The 21,867-nt window shown below is 40.4% G+C and overlaps 1 protein-coding gene and 1 long non-coding RNA gene across 3 annotated transcripts in view; one reads left to right on the top strand and one right to left on the bottom strand.

The window, feature by feature from the left end:
- Positions 1 to 21,867, top strand: part of kcnip1a (Kv channel interacting protein 1 a) — a 44,999-nt gene that overhangs the window by 18,660 nt on the left and 4,472 nt on the right. For both annotated transcript variants that reach the window (XM_086314837.1, XM_086314847.1), the window contains exon 2: positions 21,157 to 21,281. In XM_086314837.1, coding sequence (XP_086170963.1) covers positions 21,157 to 21,281 — 125 coding nt within the window. The remainder of the gene's footprint in view (positions 1 to 21,156; positions 21,282 to 21,867) is intronic.
- On the bottom strand, positions 5,449 to 15,379 carry LOC147338059 (uncharacterized). Its single transcript, XR_015131870.1, has 3 exons — positions 15,202 to 15,379; positions 14,995 to 15,067; positions 5,449 to 5,546 (listed from the first exon to the last, which is right to left on the bottom strand). It is a non-coding gene; the product is annotated as an uncharacterized LOC147338059 (long non-coding RNA).

Genomic DNA, 21,867 nt, shown 5'->3' with positions numbered 1-21,867 from the left:
TTAAACAAGCTCTGGTTCAGTCAACAGTGTACAGTGTACTCAGTTTTTCCCACACACTGCTTTAACTTAATTTTTTATTAAATAAATAATAGTATAGTAATATGTCACTTAGTTTTCATCTGAATTAAAAGAAATCTTATCCTAGTAGGTGTTTACATATAAGTAAAAATAAATAAATAGATAAAGATGTTTTTTACAGTGCAAACTCCACAAATGTTATCACATGGATTTTTGGTTTGTTAGGTCCATTTGAAATCAGGAGCCAAAGTTAACAAACACATCTCAGCAACTGTTTCATGTATTGATGCCTGACTTTGTGCATAGATTGATCACCGAGGTTGTTTAAAAATATGGTGTAATTAAAGCACTGCAACAAGAAAAGGCACTCTTATTTTTTTGCTTGATAGATTGACCTTCTAAAATTGCTTGCTAATGTATAGTGACGTCAAAGGGAGATCAGAAGAATGGTACAGCCTGGCCAACACTATACTATATTTAATCAAAATCTAATGACTGCTAGGTTTTTCCTTTATTCTTTAGCATGTCTATGCATAGCTTTACAATAAATGGCTGTGTGTATTTGCAAATGATCTCTGTGAGCCATAACTCTGGCTTCAGACTGTTTTAATTCGTCTGTTTCAGACTATGTTTTTCTACTCTTGCTTCTGTATGATGTCAGTGAGAGCAGATATCTTTAGTATGGTCATCACAGATGCACAGCTCTAACTAAGAGAAATGCCACCGACTTGCTGTTCAAACATCCTGTTTGGAAAGGCACATCCAATCAGAAGACCTTTGGCTTAAAAGAGGAGGTGCTTATTTTAGACAGAAGTGAACTGAGCCCCAAAATAAGATATCAAGAATTATTTTAAATTGTGAATCGTAGAAAGCTACACTAGTAAATTCCATTATTAAAAATATGGAGCTGAAACATAATGGACCCATTACTTTGGAGTTCAATGACCTTGTATACAGTAAACCATATGACCATATGTGGCAAAGTGGGTAAAAAACTATTATATTTATCTATGTCCCACCACACAGAAACTGAGGGCATGTCAATATGTCATAATGGCATCACTTCCTGTTTGGCAACCTTGATTTGTCGACACCAAGTGTGGCATATAGACGTGGGACTTATTGTTATCGGCACTCCCCATTACCCTTTTATCATAATTCATTTGCGATGGCGACTGCACCCTGCTTAACTTCTCGGCTCCCTCATCGCTGCTTGTAGCTAAATTTTTCTGCCACTTTTGATGGATCCAGTTCATGCCAGCAAGTGACAACGGATGTTAACTCCAGTGATCACATTTAGATAATGCTGTGGACAAAAACCCAGAAAACTCACATCATTTCCTACACATACTCACCATTACATTTTTAAAAATTCAGTATGACATTTGTAATATTAAATTAGTTTAGGACTCAAAGCACAAGAGACTCGAAACCCTTTGACTTGGAAAACCGGTTGCAAAACTGTGTTTATTTTCAGGAGGACACGGGTTACTAATGTTGGCATTTATCTTAGAGATGCGCAGTGAAAGCCCCATTCGATAATGTAGCCTATAATTAATTCATTGCTCTGCAGCAGTCATGTATCCACAAGAAGAACTGGTTAGATATTAATTGCAGGGTTGGTGGTTTGATCCCAAGCCCCTCCTGTTTGTTTTGAAGTACCCTTGAGAAAGAAATTAAGCTTGCTTGCTCCCCATTGCCAGGACTGTGTTGTGCATGGGGAATGAAAGTCCCTCTGTAAAGCACTTTGGTTTTAAAAAGCTATATAAATGCAGTCCATTTACAGTCCTATCCAGCACATATTGTGGTGATGAATTGACTGGAATGAATTAAAACGAGTTGCTAAACTACACAACTATAGTGGGTGCTTTTGCTTTCAGTGTGGGTTTCTAAATGAAGTCAAACTAATGCTGTGGCCTACATAAAGTCATAGCTGTTCCACAAGGGAAGCTTGAAGGCTGAGTTATTAGCCATTGCCCTCACTGGCTCATATAGCCATAGGCTGGGATTAAGGCATTTATCAGTATGTGTCTTTTTTCACCTGGGGAAAAAAAGACATTTATCCATTGCTTGTACACAAACTACTCTTTTCCTATGAAATATTTCCCAGCGGTTATAAACTACAAAAGCTGCACCTTTGCAAACAGATTCATCTCCCGTTCCTGTTTGCTCCATTTGTTTCTGCCTTTGCTTTCAGTTCTCTATGCCCGCTCACTTTGTCAAGTGAATTTTCTTTCTCTTCCTGTCTCTCTCTTTGTCTTGCACACTTTCACCTCATTTCACCTTCTCATTTTGTCTTTCATGTGTTGGTCCCTTCAAGTCTTCCCTTTGTATTCGCAACACAGTTCCCTTCTTGATCTATGGCTTTTCGTCCAGCTTTGCTGTTTATCTCTTGGTTCCTTCCTCTTTCGCTCTCTCGAACCCTCGCATCTCTTTGTGTTCTGAGTTTTGCACAGTACAGCCTTGTCCTACTCTAAGATCACTCCAGCTGTTTGAAGTTTTGCTAATCATGTTGGCTTTTAGTTTCGGGGCGGTAGAATACATGCAAATATAATGCGTTTGTGCATGTGGGTCTTCTGGAGAACAAGTGCGTTTGGCTCAACGTTTCCATCTGCTGCAGGGCTAAAGGGTTGAGAAGAGAGGATCTCTGTATCTTTAATGGGCTTTATAGTTTCCACCTCTCTCTCTCATCCCCAGACATCAAAAGAAGTAGACCAAAAGGGCCAATTTGGACAGCAAAAGAGCTTTATTAGGCACATGGCATCACGAAAACAGCTTTCTGCTTAATCTCATGCCCAAAGCACATGTGTGTCTGTGTGTTGTTTATAGGCGCAATGATGCGATTGCGATACTGCCGTAGAACCTCAGCTCCCATATTTCTTTACATTCAAGTTTGTGCCGTGCAGATATTCGCAGCAAACATGCTTTCCACTTTTAAAAAAAAAATGTGACCGTAATTGAAGATTCTTTGTCGGTGTTCCAAATTAAACCCACATTCAGGCATTATATTATATAAGAAAAAATCAGCACACTGTATATATAAGGATAATTCATTTGCATAATATTTGCAGGCAAATGCTTTGCATAGTTCTTCAAAGATAAACAATATTTTCCATGCAATTTATCTCTGTAGACCGTTCAGCCTTGTGCTTGCCTCCAGGCCTTTGTAATACCGGCGCCAATGAGAGAAATGGAGATGATGAATATAGATAGCTACTTAGTCCTGACTATATGGTTCAGTCTGTATGCATAGATATGACAGCAGTGATGCACATCACTTGAGCTAAATTAATATGACAGCTGAAATGGCACTCGTATAATGAGAGTAGCAAATGTTGCCAATGTCGCATTTAATGCCAAAAGAATGTGAATTTATATTCAGATCAAAGTTGCTCTGGTTTCAGTGGATAACAGACATCACTTGGTAGCAATACAGGCACTTAATCTGTCCACTGAGCCTAGTTTGTAAAAAGTACAGAGCAAAGAGGCAACGCCTTGTGTTCCGTCTTTTTTGCAAATGAATCCAAAATTAGATTTAGCACATACGCTTTCAGACCAAGCGCTACAGAAAGTGTTTTTGTATTGGTGCAGATATTATGAAGTGCACTATGAAACTGTTTCAGGGTTAAAATAACATAAATACAAATCTCTTGTACATTTTAAGTGGAACAGCAGAGAATTGAGAAAAAACAGACTACAAACAGACCGCCTGTCACCAAGTGAACCCATGTCTCAGAGTTTGTTTTGCGACCCCTGAGAAATAAAGAGCTGCACTGCAGTGAGAAGCCAAGACTAAGATAAGATGAAAAGAATCAATTACCTATTAGATGAAATAAACTCTGCAAGGAAAAGAATATATGGTGGACATCGTTACAATCACTGACATTCTTATCCGTGCCTGTATCTACCGTTTCTGTCACGCTGCTCCTGTTTTTGCCTGAACATAACCAAACTGCAAGTAAAGTAAAATGAAATCCTTTCTGACAGGATGCCCTAACTGCAAGTACCTCAGAGTGACCTTATACTAATCGGGTTAGTGAGTCACAGCTGTCATGCATTTGATACATATTCTTCATATACTCAGGATGGCAAGAAATAAACACGAGCTACCATGTTTAAAATTGAGTACTTTCCCTATTAACTATCAATCACTTAATGGACCGTCATCTATTTTAATCAATGAAATGCTGTCAGCTTTAGCTGCACATCCAGACTGACCTCAAATCTTGTTTTTTTTTTTCCACTGATGGTTAAAAAATCTCCTCTAACATCTCAATGTCAAATACGAATATCTTCCTATTCCTGCTTCCTTTGCCATGTTTACAAAGACCTCACATCCCAGGTCAGTCCAGTTAGCTGTAAGACTAACAACTTAGCTCAACTAAGCTACTTCCTCTGCTCACTTTTCTCTCTCTCTCTTCATTGAATCTTCTTTAAACATCTGCCACATTCACATTTTATCTTCTGCTTTGTCTCACTCTTTTGTGCTTTACTTCTCTTTAATGTCTATCCTTCCTCCTTGCTTTCCATTTGTTTGCATACCATCCTCCATCCCTCTTGTTTTTCTTGCTTTTACCCCTCTCCCTTGATAAAAACAGATCAATTGCAGAGCCTCCTTTAATTATCCCCTTTTTTTCCATTCTTTGATGGGCGCCTGTAAGAGACTCAGGATGTATTTGCTAATAAAGATACAGGGAAGCGTCTGTGTGAGAAGTCATTTCAACAGCGATAGATATTAGTATTGATTTTTCTTAATAGACATGTCCCCTGTTCAAAGCCGCGATGCCTCTGATGAGTAATTGCCAAAGCTTTGTTTGCCATGATTGATTCATAATCTATAACTCTTGGGATGAATCCTTCATGTGGAGAAGCAGGTGTTTTTATGGGGGTTTTTTCCCACTGCAAGTTAGCACTGAGGTGGGTCTGAATGTGCAGATTTGACTTTATTCGCTTGATTTTCTAAAGCTTCCAAAAGCATTTGAATCTTAATCAAAATCTTCAGAGTTTTATTTTCCCTCCCCTGGTTTTTTCCCTAATTTCTTTTGTTCCACCGTCCTCATCTCTGGAAATGTGATGTTTGCATGTCCCACTTGCTCTCCTCTGCCTTTTCTTTCTTGCAATACCACTCGCCCACTCTCCTGGCTCTTGTTACCCACTTCTTACTCTTTCATTCTCTCTCTGCATCGCACTCTAATCTCCCGCTGGAAGCTCTTCTGGTATGCTTCTTCCTCCTGATTTTTTTTCCTTCTTCATCCTTTATTGCCAAATATGCTTCCATCTGTAATTCTGCTGCTTTTTCCTTCCTCCTTACATGCATTTTTGAAAGAGTCACACACACACACACACACACACACACACACACACACACACACACACACACACACACACACACACACACACATATATATATATATATACACACCTCTTCCTGCTCTTGCTGTTCTCTCCTCGCTTCTGTCTCATATCATCTTTCCTTTAAAGTCTGACAGGGGTCTTGTAAAACAGTCTGCAGCCATTCACTCACATGCCTGCAGGGAAACACCAGGCAGTTCTGTACCAATATTATACACACAAGCATAAAAACAATCACACACACTCCAACCTTTCACTCCTTTCTCTCTGCTCTACAGACAGACTTTGAAATGATTACTAGATGGAGAAACGTTTCTGTCAACGTGTGGAAACAGGCCTGTCAGAGACCGCGGGGAGATAGGGAGGGACGGAGATTTGAGATTGGAACAAGCTGGGAACACTGTTTGAAACGACAGAAACACTAGGCTGATACAAGCGCAGAGATTTATGGGGAGAGATGGCAAGATATAGGTGTACTGGCGAGGGCTGTGCGCCGGAAGACAAATTCATAGAAAAGGAGGTGTCGAGAGATGGATAGACATAGTTTAAGGCTAAAGAAGAAGTAGGCTGCAGTGAAGATAGAAGGGAATAACTCTGATAGCCTGTAAAATCCTATAGGCACAATTCAGGCAGTCAGTTATATAGCAGGGCAAGCAAAGCGGAAGAGCAGTTTGTGTGTGTGGCAGGAAATGATTATGCTCTACTGTGCCGACTGCATGTCATTTGGATGCCACTAGCATCCACAGAGACCTCATCCTATGATCAGACAGTCTTTCTGCCCATGCTTGATGCATGTGCAAAATGTATGTGTGTGTATATGTGTGCCTCTTTGTGTGAGTAACCATATGTGTGTTTCCATGTGTGTGTAGGCAGGGTGAAAGCATTACACCCCACTGCTGTCCATTCTGTCTTTCTAGCTGTTGTGAAGAAAAAAAAATGCATCAGCGCATTCATGAGCACATTTTTACAAAAGCAGATTGCAGTTTCCTTTGCTCACCAAACTAAATCTTTTCTGCTAAATCTGCCCATATGGCTTCCTAACAGTCTCGCTTTGTTCATTATTCACCATCGGCAGGCAAAAAAGTGCCCCGTTTTTGAAGCTGCTGCCACATTTGCGGAGGCATTACTACTACGGACTGCTGGCTTGATATAAAAGGACACTGTGACTATTTTCCAAATCGTTTACTAAAAAAACATTTGTGGAAACAACTGCATCTCTACTAAACAATATTCCCCCCCCCCCCCCCCATGTAGTGAGAAAGGAAAAAAAGATTTTATCGACAAAGAAGACGAAGAAGAAAACCATAACCAGCTAATAGTGCAATTTTTACATGTCGTGCCCTAGTGGAAGCTTCATTCCTGTATTTCTTGCCATCAACAAGCACAGGGACGATTACGCGAGAGCTGTATGAGCTGTATGTAGGATTCGCAGCCTCTGCTCTCTACAGTCATTTGACAGGTATGATAACTGGATATTTTATTGATTGATGTCACCAGTTTAATATCCATTTTAATTATCATTATATAACGCGGTTGCATAACAAAACTTCTGTCTCACTTGCCAGATGGCCTGTAGGGTGAACAGGCTGGGATGGGGTGGGTGTGATGTTGCTAGTGAGGATGCTTTCTATAGCTGTTCTACAAAAAAGTTCTGCAAAAGACTTCCGAAGTTTCCTTAAGAAGCACATCTGTTTGTGAGGGATCTTTATCACAGCAAAGATGGGTGATAACAGTGACAGATTATTGATTCCTTGGGACATAAAACTGTTCACCTCCTCCTCTGCAGTTCCACATGAGCTGCTGATTGAGCTGGGACAAAAATTTACAGTTACTCTTTCTCATGATGCTTAATAACCATCCATTCAAGTATTTTCTGAACTGTTTGTCTAATTTGATTCAATCTGATTACACAGTGGAGTTAGACGCTATCCAACCTTACACTGGGCGCGAGGTGGATTACACTTTGACCAGTCTATCAACTGATATTGTGTAAAGATCCCTTATGTATGGTAAATTGTGTAGGCTGAAACAAAAGATATGCACATTAAGGACACACTTTTAAGAGAAAAAAAAATGTTTTCACATTAATGAATGCAGTGCAGTCCAGCACAGCACCACCTGGCAGAAAGTTGTAGACTTCAGGTTTAAAGTAGCCATGTAGTGACTGTGGCATTTTGGATGGGACTTTGTCGGTGGATCCAAATGCAGGACTCGCAAGACAAGAAACTAAAAAAAACAGCTTTAATTCTGAAGCCTTTCAAACAAATTACAAAAACGAGGCAGGGCTCGCGCCAGGAAAGCAAATCCTCTGAGTCACAGGGAAGCACAGACCAAGGGAGCACACAGCATGATGGAGGATACAACAAAGAACACAAACAAACTGAGGGTTCAAATACGCAAGAGGAGATGAGGTTAGAGTGGAGACACCTGAGGAGAAACATACAGCTGAACTAAATCTGATGAGGAGACACTGGGAGGTAAAACTTAACACGAGACACAGAAAACACAGGGAATGTAAAATAAACTAAAACAAGAATAGAATCCAAAAAAACTCTAACCACTCGCCTGAGAAAGTAAAAAAAGAAACACCAACAAACTATACCACGAAACGCCAAAATACCACAAACTAAGAGTCAAACATCAAAGAACTAAAGTGAAACTTCTAAACTTAAAATGCTGGGTCACAGACCGAGGACCATAAAAAAGTGTAAATAAGATTTCACTTTAAAACTGTACATAATTATATTTACTCTTTGGAATTTTACTTTTAACTGAGTATTTTCATAAAGTGGCGTTTCTGCTTACAGTCTTCAGTCTTTCATGTGCAGCACATTTGGTTTGTCATCTGTGACTGTCTTCCTGTTCTTCTCACACTTCCCTCACTTAGAGTGGTCTACTTTGTATCGATTAGTCTGTAATTAAAATGTGATTTCATCTTTGTGTGTGCAGCTCTTAAAGGGAATAGCACACACTCCTGCAATATTATCTGACACTCGTCTTGATCCCTCTATTAGAGCCATATTAAATATCTCACTCTTCTCATCCTTTGCCTCCTCTCACTTTAATCTCTCTCTTTTCTCACATCCATGACTTTCAGCTGTTTCTCCTGACCCGTGAAGCCAATCTGCCACCACACACACGCTCCCTCACTCATTCACTCACTTTCCATTCCTTTATCCATCCTGCTCGTGGGTAAGGATGGATTAACAAGAGCGATGGATGAAGTCAGCGGAGGTGCTGATGGACTAAAGTGGCCTTTTCGTGAACAAATCGCAATGCTGAGGAAGCAAAGCTCAGGGCTCTTCGTAATTCCCGTCACATTCACGTGTTTCCCCTTCGCTCCATGATTCATATTTACCTCTCCAGTCAGTGTTTGAGCAAGTATCTATTTGCATATTTGTTCTCCTTTAGAAGGAAACAGATGCGTTTACGTGTGCGGATGTAACAGGGCATGTTTGTTGTTTTGTTCAGAGCGATTCATGCGGCGTTATCATCGACAAGTCAATGGGTATACTAATATTAATTTATAATTTAGTGAATCAACATCCTGGCGATTTCATACTGAATCACTGATGCTCCTCTCGGGCTCTTGCCTCGCTGTGAGGGTGGGAGGGTGATAGATGGAGAGAGAGGGAGGGAGAGAAATGGAAAGAGGGAGGGCAACTACAGCCCCTAATGAAAAACAAGGAGCAGGGAGGGAGGGGAGGGAGGGAGTGAAGGAGTTTGGGGAGAAAGGGGGCGAGAGTGAGAGAGAGAAAGAGAGGAGGAGCGCCACAAGATGGAGTGTGAAAGGATGAAAGAGGGGATGATGGAAGGAGGGTTTCTGCCTAGAGCAGCCATTGAGAGAGGAGGTGGAGAGAGAGGAGGAGAGGATGAGAGGAGGAAAGAGGGCGAGGGAGTGCGTGCGTGTGCGTTCTAGCTGCTGAAACACGTGACGAAGAGACACAGACTTCAACACACAGACGCACTTGTTTCCACAACGACGGCGGCAAACATGGGGGCTGTGGTGGGCACGTTGACCATGCAGACCAAGCAGAGGAGGCCATCCAGGGGTGAGGGAATACACACACAAACATGAACGCACGCATAGACATACTCACACACACAAAACACACAAACATAATGTGGGGGTTTTTTCTCTCTTTTTCTAATCGGCACACGTGGATGCACGCATACGGGCGGTGAAACTTTTGACAGTGTGTTGTCGTTGTGGCTTTCACACACACGCTCACTCCGGCACAATGTATACAGCGCAGGTACGAAAAGCTGCAGAGCGAAGATTAATAACTGCCGGTATTTCAGTTGAGATGCAGTGAAAGAAGGGGAGCAGATGGTTTGTCGAGAGAGAGAAAGGAAGAAATGTAGAGACCAACAGGTGTTCCCAGTGGAAACAAAAAAGTGAATCTGTTTATTCTACAACAAACTTTCAGCCAGGCAGTGTCTGTGCACCCAGGTGATTGTTGTTGAGCTTATCTTTTTTTGACACAGCAAACCGGGGGAGGAATCTAAGAGCTGGCTCTTTTTTTTTTCTTTCTCTTTTTTTTGGTCTGTGCGTGCGCACGCGTGCTGCTCTGTCTGTCTGTCTGGCTGCATGCTCAGACGCGAGCCTCGACACTGGTAAACACACACATGTCGAAGGTATTTGTCACTCTGCTCACACACTGCTTTTCTGTCTTGCTGTTACCTTGGAAGCACCGTAACCATGGCAACAAAAGATGTGGGGTTTGGGGTGGGTGGGGTGGGGTTTGGGTTTTTTTTTGATGAGATTGGGGTTTTCCTAAGTAAGTCAAGGCCACGTGAAAGAGACTCAGATAGTGAGAGATGCAAATTTGCAGATGAAGCGAGAAGCGGGATGTATGAAAACCTGTTGCCTGTAAGAAATGTTTTACTCCCTCGTTACTCATTCTAAAAAAGAAATCCTGTAAACCTCTTTTATGTAAGTCTTACAAATCTAATGTGGCTACTACAATGAATGGGCACAGTGAGCAGGAGATCAGTGCCAGACGGAAAAAAAAAATCCCCAACCCTACCCCCTATTAATAGTCATTTAAGCTTATTTGTCAAGGCAGACTGTTATCAGTTTTCTGTCCAAGCAGGACCTTTTCCAAATCAGTGCATATGGCTGGCTTCATCTTTTGAATAAGCTCTTCCACTCCACCACTAGCTCAGACAAACACTTTCCCCTAAGGGTGTTCAAAACCAAAAAAAAGCTAGGCGTAAATTTGTTGCTATTTTGATTGTTGATGCACTTAAGTTGTGGAAACGCATGAAATCTGACTCTTGCTGCAAATGAAAACAAGTCTTTTTACCTCCACAAATACCCAGCGAAGAGATAAAAAAGAATGGGATGTGGAGCTGTGAAGCTATTTGGGGTTGGAGGGGGAGAGAATTGTGTGTAATTCAGCTGTTGTTACTTCAGCATCTTTCTCCTACTCTGACATGTTAGCTTTATGCGGGATTAGTGCGGCGGGGCTTGTATGCATGCAGGCGCCCGTTTCTTTCTTTGGTGTTGCAGATAACTTATCCTCACAACACTGACAGCAACACTGAAAATGGGGGACAGTGCATGGCTATAATATTGTGAGATTAAATTTCTACATGATTGATCTTCTGGGCATGAGCTCATCACTCCTGTGTCATGACAGAAAATACCCTCGCCGCGTTCGTGTCCTGCACCTGCTTGAATATTTACATGCCTGTCTGGACTGTCTGTTTTCATCAAGGCTGCGTGTTGTTCTCTCAACTTCCTTTATTTTCTGCCAAGTTGTTTTTTCTTCCTTTTTCTGACAGGCTCTTTCTGGTGGGAGTTTTCTCCTACTGTCTTGTCTGCATGGTTTTGTCTGGCAGGCTCGCGCCTGTTTTCCTCCTCATCTGTTGTGGTGGCCTCTGACAACTCATCTCTCCAGAAGAATTTTCACCTGGCATATTTTTTTCCACTCCCTGGTGAATTTTCCATTTTTCACTGCCTCCCTTACTTACTCCTTGCAGCAATGTTGTCTCAATCTCCCTCTATCCTTTTATTTTCTGTCAATCTCTCTCTCCCTCTTATCTTTCTTTTGTTTTGCTAGTTGCTTCATCCCTACCAGCCCCTGAACCTCTTCCTCTTAATGTTTTTTTTTCAGTTTCACATCCTCCCACTGCTTTTTCTACTCCCAGTTGTTTCCCCCATTTCTCCCTCCCACATTTGTCCCTCTTCATCTTACTTTCTTCTAATTTTTCCCCACCACACTCTCGCATGCCGCCACCACCATCATAATCTGCTCCATACTGCTCCTTTCCTCCCCTCTCACTTTTATGCTGCTGTTCTTTCTCTCATTTGCTCCCTCTCTGCATCACCCACACTCCCATTAGCTGGTGTGAGTGCTTATTAAGTCATCTCATCATCTTCATCCTCTTGGCATCCAGCAGTGTGTCTCTGCCTGTGTGTGTGTGTGTGTGTGTGTGTGTTTGTGTGTTCTGCAGATTCGGAGTCTAGACATATGTTTACTCAAAAATCAATACTGGCGTGCTGCTATGTGTGTCTAAATGAGCCGTATGTATAACTCCCTCTTCGAAAACATAATCAACAGTAGCCAAAAAAAAAAGTGACACACTTTCCTGTGTCTGTTTGAACATACTTTAGCAATCCAAACAGTCCTCCTTCAGCAGGCTGAAGGTCAGTATCCAAGCAGTGATATGTGTGAGTGTTTGTTGTTTTACACACACGGGTGCTTAAATGCTTTGTTCGTCAATAACTCTGGATTTCTGCCTTGTTTTTAGCCCATGTGACTGGATAAATGTATTTTTCTGTGTTTATGTGTGTGTCCCCAAATATAACAAGTCACTGGACCTTCAGTGAAGCACTGAAAAGCCAGTAAAGGATTGGCCTTATGTCCCATGACTTGAATATTGACTATGGAAAACAATATGTTTCAGAATGAGGGTTTAAATTCACTGCGTGAAACATGATTATATATTCAGCTTTTCCGGGGTTTATACTGTTGCTTGCAGCTATTTAAGTTGCCTCTTTCTTGGAAAGCACGCTCCACCATGCAGAGGCCGGTAAGAGAAACTCCTCTTTAGCCGGCCAGGATGACAGATTAGGCTAATTCAGATTATGCAAATGAGATACTTTCTGGCAAGGATTACAGGACACGGTACTAGAAAGAAAGAGAGAGCATGGCATAGATAGAGTGGCGGACTGAGAGGAGAGTTTGGCAGAGGGGGGGAGATAAGAAATGGAGGAGAAAGAAGGAATCAGTGGGAAACAGAAGAAAGGAAGAGATGCAGAAGAAATTAGCGCAGCATTAAATACCAGAGGCAGGAGTGGTCAGGAGAAAGTTAGGAATTAAATCCTCTCCATGGGCTTTAGGAAGAGGGTGTGTACAGACGTAAGAGGGGCTTTTTTTGTGTTAGAGTGCTTGTTGGGGAGAGTGACAGGTAGTCTTTCTTTGCTGGCAGCTCAGGCCACCGCTTAACACTCTGAACAAGCTCTGAAAGAAATGGGCTCAGGCTGTTGGTCACTGTCAGACACCACGGTTTATAATAGGTTATGCAGCAGATGGAAGTGAAGTTCTCGAGGTTGCTTTCTAGGTTGGGTTTATTTAGGCTTTCTTTATCTGCTAAGTTTGCAGATTTTGTTGTGGAACACGGATGATGTAGGTTTCTAGACCTCACCTGTTCAATGAAAACTTTACAGAAGTTATATGACCAGATATATTCCACCACTACGCACTTTCATGTGTTTAAAAGGAGGTTTCCTGAATCAGAAGACTCCTTTTACATTTGATAATAATCCCGCAAAGGCTCACAATGAGGTTTTGAACTCTATGTAGAGTAAAGACAATGAGTTGGGATTAGATATGTAGAACTGGGTGATATCTCCTAAATTCAATGTTAGTTTACATCTGTAGACATGTTATAATGAATTTACATTGCGAAATGAACTTAAAAGTAACTTTGGATCTTAACTGCTAACCAAGGAAGAAGATCACACAAGCTCGTGTACACAGTCTATTTCTAGTAACTCATTTTCTGTTTTACTGGAGCAGCATAATGCTCGAGCTCAGTGTTTTCCTTTGATCGGGAACCAAACAAGAACACTGTAGCAATTACTTCAAATATTCAATGTGCTCAACACAGCGTAGCACTATCTATTTTATTGTTTTGTAATGCTTCAAAACTAATCAATAATAGCTTTGTAATTCAGTACATGTTGTGACTGTGTATTGATGTGTCCAAAATGTTGTCGATTGTGAAATTCTCACTGAGCACATTCATTTTCTCTGTACCTTATAAATCACTGCTTGGATGAAGAGGATTAGCTACAGTAGAGTAGAATTAGTATGAAATTAGCAAGTCTGTGTGTGTTACTTTGTTTTTGAAGCGTGTTCCTCTTTGCTTCAAAATCTATTAGTCCTCTGCTTCCTTAAATGTATTAAACTGTTTTTCTCTCTGAGAAACATCATATTAAAAAATCATAAAAAATCATATTTACTGATTTAGGCAGATTTTTATGAAAATGACAGGATTGTTAAAGTGCTGTATTTTTTTTTGTATTCCCAAATAGAAATGTGTGCCAAATTGAACAGTTGTAGTTAGTAGAATTAGAAAATACCTTTGTACAAGGCTGCTCTGTCTTTGTTTTTTCCACACTGTCTCCATCCTCTCGCGCATCAGTAAAAACTCCTAACAGCCTGCGCGGAGCTTGCCAACTGTGTGTGGGTGTGTGCACGTGAGCGTAAACAAAGATGGTGAGCATATGCCAAATGGAAACTGTTAGCTGTTTGTTAGTAAACTCAGTTATTGTTGAAGTTAGAGGCTTCAAAGGATTGATGGTAGGTTGTCCATGCAAAAGTATTATTTCACTGAATATCATATGAAGCCCTGTGATGGATTGATACCTGTCCTATGACAGCTTCACTCGGTGAAGTGTTAGACGATAGTGTGTTAAAGGTATCTACCAATCTTATCTAGCAATAAACTGATATATTTTCATAGACTTAGATGTAGAATTAAGCCATTAAACATACGCAGGAGAGGACACTAGTTTGTGAAAGCTCATAAATAACTCGTAAATAGCTCTTTCAAGCTATCTGTGGCCATTTAGTATTTGTAAATGCATATTTTCATCAACTCTTTCTCACTATGTCATTCTCTTCCTCTTCCACTTCTGTTTCCTCCCTCATTTCCACTTCATCATCTTCCTCCTCTCCTCACGCCACATTTCCTCAACTGAATTCAAGGCGGTAACACCCAAAAACATTCATAAACATGCTTATTCATTCCCAGTATTGATGCAATTATTTATTGTCAGCAGATTAGACATTTCACCCTCTCTGATAACAAGCAAGCTAAATATCAAAAACAGCTCCTTATAAGCTAAAATAATGCCAGCTAATGTTGGGTTCTAGTGTCCTAAAAATCACGCTTTCCTTCTGATAAACAGTTTGATTACTTCCTCACATTGTATGAGAGTTTATTCACTTAATGTCCAAGTCCAACACTGTTAGAGCCACTTCAAAGAAAGTTTCACTAATGCTAGCAAACAGCAGCTAACAGGGGCTAATATAGGCTAACTGCAGCTAACACCAAATGCAACAGTGCTTACTGACAGAAAACTTCACAATATCCTCAAAAACTCACCTCAGCATCGCTGTCATTGAGAAGAACTGAGTTTTACTGACTCGTCGACCCCTTTCAAAGTTTATATAGCCTCCTGCAGATTAAATAGATGTATTGACAGATGAGGTAAACAGTGGAATAAAAGCCTACACTCACTACAAATGAGAAAACAGATTTCAGTTTGCTACAATCTACTGACATCTAGTGGTAATATTTTACACACTATACCTTTAAAGTAGACCCTTTTTGCATTTCTTTATCCTCTGTCATATTTATGCTGTTATAATCATGGCAAAAATTTAGAATAATGAGGTCAGTGTAGTATTAGTAGTCCCTGTGAGTCAAGCTATAGACTGCTCTGTTTGTCCATTTTGTTCTGAGGTTTTTCTTCTATGCTCTTGCATCTGCGCAGTGCCATAGAGAGGAGATATTCTAAATCTGGTCACTGAAACTTGGCTTAAAGGGCGGGGGAAAGAACCTGCAGCAGATTCAAATCTGTTTAGTATTCTGTCTGCTATAAAATAAACGCCTTCTCAACTTTCCACTAATAATCTGGTGTCAGCTTGTTATTCTGGTGTGTAACATGTGTTGCAGGGTGTTTGTTGTTTCGCTGTACCTGTGTATAATATCCCAACAGAAATCCCAGTGAAGACAGCTAATGAACACAACTTAAACTACACTTAATCATTTATACTAATGAGCAAATGTCTGACAAATTGGATTAAATTCTACTCTTGCCGCTAAATAAAATTTTCCCCAGCACTGCTACTGTAATTTCACAACAGTAAATAAAGCAAACCTGCAATCGACAACTCTGTGGGAAACCTCTTGATACGGCAGAGCCCCCTGCAGTCTGCAAGTCAGCGGCTGTACTTCAGCTCAGTTGGCTAGTGAAGCTTCTCTTTGCATACACATAAAGACTTTAAATGAGTGCCATCTTGTTAAGAGCACAGAATTTACAATTTAGTCTTTTTTTCACTGTGATTTTGATTGTGTGGATGCATTAAAATAAATCGCATTTGAGCAAAAATCTTTGTTCAGCTTATCAAATTGGTCACTGCACTGATATTCTATGAGAAAGCTAAACATTAAAATGTGCATCACATTTTTAGCAATCATGGTACTGTTCTCTGTGTTAGGTTTTGCTACCCCCTGGTGGTCCACAAAGGTTATAGCAGTTCTTATAGTTCCCAATACTCTTGTTATTCAGGCTTGCTGCAATTTTTATAAAGCCCACAGGGCAAATTAGAATAGATGTTCTCTCAGTGCCTGTATTCATAGGTACTGATTTATACAAAGTGCTGTTTATATTATAGAGTACGGTATATGAAAGGTATGTTTAGAAAAGTCACTTTGTGGTGAATTAGGCCGTCTGTTGTTTGAAGCTGACTGTGTGTCTTAATGGGAGCCATTAATCAAGTCCTGATCTGTTCATGAACTTGTACACAGTCACAAAACAAACACATATGGCGGTACGGTGTAAGGTGAGTTTATCATTGTTACAGTGTGCTCACTGTAAAGCCCCAAAGAGTGAAGGACACCGACTGTAATACAGGGGGGAGTGGGGCTCTGTGGGGAGAGAGAGGGTGTGTGGGATAGAGCGAAGGTCAGGATAAGAGAGGAAGATGCCCCAGGGAGGAGAGAGAAGGGGGGATAAAAAGACAGAGACAGAGAGAGGCAGGTGAGTGCTGATTTCACTGTGGGAGGAAGCAAGATAGATGGAAAGTTTATAATCACGAGAGAGAGAGCAGGAAAGAGTTTAAAAGCCAACTTTGTTTAGAATTGTAGTGAAAAACCACCACCAGTGTTTGAAAGTTTGGAGTTCAATTTTTCCTTATTGTGCAAAGTTAAGCATCTTAAGGAATAAAAACCAGAAGGGGCTAAGGAAGTACGGGAAAAGTTGAAGACAGAAAGCTTCAGGATAAACAGCGAGTCCAAAGAAAAGAAGAAAATAATCAGAATGGATAGAGAAGAGCAGAGCGAGAACAGTTTACATACTATAGCCATCATTCTGCTGTGCTGTGGGGCCGTCAAAATGCTGCACCTGCTGGGAGTCATCACTGTGGAGGGTGAGTCATTATACTATCATCCACCTTTAAGTCAACCAACAAAGTCAGAGTGTTTCCACTGCTGTTGGGCTGTCAACCAGCAAAGCGAATGTTATAGTTTTTCTCAAGACGCAAAAAAAAAAAAAAAACAGGGATAAATAAAAAAATAAGCAGTTAATAAATGCAAACTGCTGCTGGCTGTTCTGTTGTCAGATTTGCACTCTTACCCACATGAATTCTGAACTTCTGTCATTAACTACTCATAGCAGGGAACTGCTGTAGAGGACTTGTGCGTGCATAAATATATTTCTCCTGCTCATTTTAATGATGCGAATCTGCAGTTGACTCATGCACATGCATTGCTTTTCCCACTTATAATAATTCTGCTGCAGTACAGAAACATCATCTGTCATGTACTATAAAGAAAACAGAGCCTCATACAGCCACAGCTCAATAAAAACCAAAGATTTAAGAAAATCTCTATATGTTAACAGTGCCACTGGTGTTGGGATTCATTCCAGAACTTTGTAGTCTGAGTTGTTAATTTGACGTTTGCATATTTTAAAATGGATATTAATGCCATAGTGCTGGATATATTACAAAATTTCCCTACATTTGGTTTTACTTTGTTTCATAATGAAATGAAATGAAGAAACTGAGATGATTTTAATCAATGAAGACCACAAGGGAGATTTTCTCTCTGATGATCAGTGGAACTTTTAGTCTCTGGGAAAATTTTACTCTTTAAAGGTGTATGAATGTTAACTAATGCTTCCCCATCTCACCTGTGAGGTATTTGTTCTTTAAATTTACTTACCTTAGATGTATTGATATTAAGGTCCATGAATCACAGATTCTGCCTAAAGGGCTTTTCCAGCTCTGCACAGAATCAGACACCCTCTCTTTTAAGACCTTAGTATAGTTGATATACGTGTTTACACATGCTATGTATGCTAAAACATACAATCTCTCTATAATGGAGCCCTTTGTGATTATATATGATACTACTATAATACGGACGTCGTGTCTGGTCGTTATTTTGCTTGGAGTGTAATGGTGACTGTGCTGGTATGATTAGGCATTAGAGGCCTATCAGATGAATTCACACGATTGTGTGTGTGTGTGTGTGGTTGTGTGTCTGTGTGTGTGAGCCTGAACCTCAAAACCTACACCTCAGTACCCCGGTGTGACGCTGACAATGTCTGATCTGCTGGGATGAAAATGACCTTCAAGTGATGTGTGACCGTGTGTGCATGTGTGTGTGTTTGCAGGTAGCTGTGTTTGTGTGCGTTGAACACGTTGAGGGAGGAGGGGTAAGGAGCTATATAAAGAGACTACAACTCAACATTATAAGTTATACAAAGTCATAAAGTCATACTGCTCCCATAAAGTACAAAATGTGAGACCACAATTCAGCAAGCACTTACTGAATTGCGTAATAAATTATTTAGATTTTTTTATTGTGACTTTTATACTTTAAATTGACATGTGCAACGTTAGATAATATCATTGCACATGAGACTGTTCTCACCGTTTCAAAGCATCTCCACAGCCACATTTGACAAACGTGTGAGTCAGCAGGCCAAAGAGTCAGTATATCGTATTTGATTGTAGAATTCAAACCTGCTGATTCAAGCTACGATGGCAAACTTTAGGTTTTTTGTGTGAAGTTCTGAATACTGAATCTGAAATCTGAAAAGTTCAGGCTTAATTTAGCAGTGAGATAAAGCAGTCTTTGCCTTGCTCAGTGAAATGCCATCTCAGTACCCATCATTCACTGGGAGAATAGAACTGAAGAGGGACTGGTGTAATGAAGCTTTACAAACCACTAATGGTTTTGTCACACAGATAAAAATGTCTCATTTCAAAACTGTTAATGTTTCAAAATGTGAACTGCCAAGGACAGAGTGAACCTTGCACCCCGTGACACCAATTAAAGCTAAATGGGAACCATTCAAAAGATTTAGCTTTGTGCCTGTGCTGGACACTGTCACTGTGCCTGATACTGTTCAAAACACATTCAGCTAAATTTTCATCTGGACAGCAGTCGGCACAATAGTGACTTTGATAGGGATAATGACTAGTGTGCTAAAAGGGGAAATGGTCCATAATTTTCTATGAAAAACAAACTGGGTGATTACAATCTCTCATAGATCTTCTTAACTGATGCAAACACAGGGAAGTGCATAACAGCTTCTACTAATAGGACCATTCACCTTTTTTTTCTGCCTTAATTTTTACGAGGATAAATGAAAAGAACAAACATTTCTGAGGATTTTCTCAGCTTTTAATGGGATCTTTTTCTTATGCTGCTTAGTCAGACATTAAGGCATCAGCCTTCATTAAACTCAGCAACTCATTATTTCAACAAAAGCAACATCTTTTTTTTTATTTATTTCTGCCATTTGCTAATTTTAATAGTGTCTACTGCTGGAATCTTATCACGCCACTCCATGGCCCTTTTCAGCTTTAATTAGAGCCTGGCTGGATTCTTGTGGCCAATGTCGATACAGATTGTTAGGGATACACTTCATTAGGTACACCTTGGTAGTACTTGGTTGGACTCCCTCTTGCTTTCAGCACCGCCTTAATTCTTCTAGCCGCAGATTCAGAAGGGTGCTGGAAACATTCCTCAGAGATTTTTTTTATTAATATTGAGGTGGTGGCATCACATAGTTTCTTTCTGCAGGTTTATCGGCTGCAGATGTGAATCTCCTGTTCCACCACATCCCAAAGGCGCTCTGTTAAATTGAGATCCAGTGAATATGAATGCCATTTGATTACAGTGAACTCATTTTCATATCAGCTAACCAATTTGAGATGATTTGAGCTCTGAGACAGTATGTGTTATCCTGGTCATAAAGGTCAGATAAACAGATGGACATGGTTAGCAGAAATACTCAGGTGGAGTTTAAACAATGCTCTGTTGATAATGAGGAGCCCAATTAGTGCAGAGAAAGTATCCCCTACGACATTACACCACCAACAGTTGTGTAATGCCAGAGTGTTGTGAGTTCAGAGATGCTGTTCTGTATAATTTGGTTGGAATGTAAATGCACTGAGGTCTGTTTAAATGGCGGATACTTGCGTTACCAAGCAGATGAATAAGGGTGCCTAACTGTGTCGCTGGTGAGTGTATATTGGCTGATATTCTTCATATATGCATGTTTTAAAAAACTGGTATGGAATAATGTGAACACAGCATGACTCACCATCTGGTAAGCTGTGCATTTTAATGCTAGTTGTACTGCAGAAAGTTATGGAAACAGTGAAGTATGGGCCATTTTACAAGCTTAACCCAAGCTTTTTTTCCCTGTATTATCTTTTTGCATTAAAAAAATAATAATAATAAATAAAAAAAACTCCACACCTGTTATTTTCTGTTCAGCAAGTCGGCACGATTGTCAGTAAATGTGGTGATAACTTCCTACTGAGCCTGGAAGTTTGTGGAGGAGGCCGCCTACTGATAACAGTCATTCAGTGGGCTGATAACATAACGGGGGCACCATGACCATTTTATCATATTCAGAATTTTTATTACTACTTCTATTAAATTATGCACAGTTATAACACTATGCATAATTATTACATTGTAGATTGCTTTGGGGGGAAATTGTTCACTGGTTTAAATGTGTAAATGAGTGTCTCTAAAAGAGGGCGAGAGAAAATGTCTTAATTTTATATTGTTGTGTTCACCTATAACCACCGTGTGTGTGTGTGTGTGTGTGTGCGTGCGTGCGTGCGTGCGTGCGTGCGTGCGTGTGTGTGTGTGTGTGTGTGTGTGTTAAGTCAGAGTCAGTGGTGTGTCCTCTTTCAACCTCCCCTCCAGCGAGGACAGTAATGAGTTGTTAATGATAGGGCCAGTAAGAGGAGCAGCGTAGAGCTGCGAAACTGACCTTTACCTCTCTGCACCTCCATCTTTCATCCTCTCCTCTCCTTCGCCTTTTTGGTCACAGTGTGTATCATTCTGCTTTTCAGAAAGACAACAACATTGTTCAAACCCGGTGCATACATATGACTTCACTGAGCTAATGTTGTCCTTTTCTCTTCATCTGAACAGTCACTCCCTTCCTGTCTACATCTATCCTTTTACTCTTTAATACTGATTTTTTTCCCCTATATTTTTCCCCTTTAGACAAAGCTGATGATGACTTGGAGATGACAATGGTTTGCCATCGACCGGAGGGCCTCGACCAGCTAGAAGCTCAAACCAACTTCAGTAAAAGAGAGCTCCAAGTGCTCTACAGGGGCTTCAAGAATGTAAGTGACTGTAAAAGTGCACTGCAACACTTCACCTCCAGTTTTTTCATCACGACTTTCCTCCCGCTTAACTGTCTGTAACTTGAGTATGAGGGCATAAACAATAAAAACATCTCTTTAAATCAAAGAAAAACACCCAGTAGCAAAAGACATTTGAATGATTTGTATTTATGTAGTTTTTAATTTTTTTTAAACTTTGTATTGGCTTATATACACGGATGATAGCAGAGGTGGTGCTTTTAACCTGTACTGCAAGCAGCAAGTAGAGGGAGATAGGTATATCATAACATCTACCTTTAAATACACTCTATGGGTTTTACTGAGCTGACCTACCTAAATAGCTACAAATTAGTGTGGAGATCATTATGAGCATCCATCATTATATTGGACATGCAGACCTTTTTTTTCTTTCTCTGATTTACAAAAAAATCCTCTGCGGTGCTACATGCACGCCTGTGCAATAACCTGGTTTGCCTAAATCTCGGAGAATATATAATCTCTTCTTTAATACTGAGCCAATGTTTGCCAAAGCCCGGATTCAAAGTACACAACACTGTTACATTTCTTCTAGTGAAACAAAGTGGTT

The sequence above is a fragment of the Aulonocara sp. 'chitande type north' Nkhata Bay genome, linkage group LG2, assembly GCF_057382095.1.
Source record: "Aulonocara sp. 'chitande type north' Nkhata Bay isolate Kocher_YH1m ecotype deep benthic linkage group LG2, A_spYH_male_GT1.1, whole genome shotgun sequence".
NCBI classification, from domain to species: Eukaryota; Metazoa; Chordata; class Actinopteri; order Cichliformes; family Cichlidae; genus Aulonocara; species Aulonocara sp. 'chitande type north' Nkhata Bay.
Note: the sequence above shows the minus strand (reverse complement) of the source record. Positions and strands in the feature narration are given on the sequence as shown.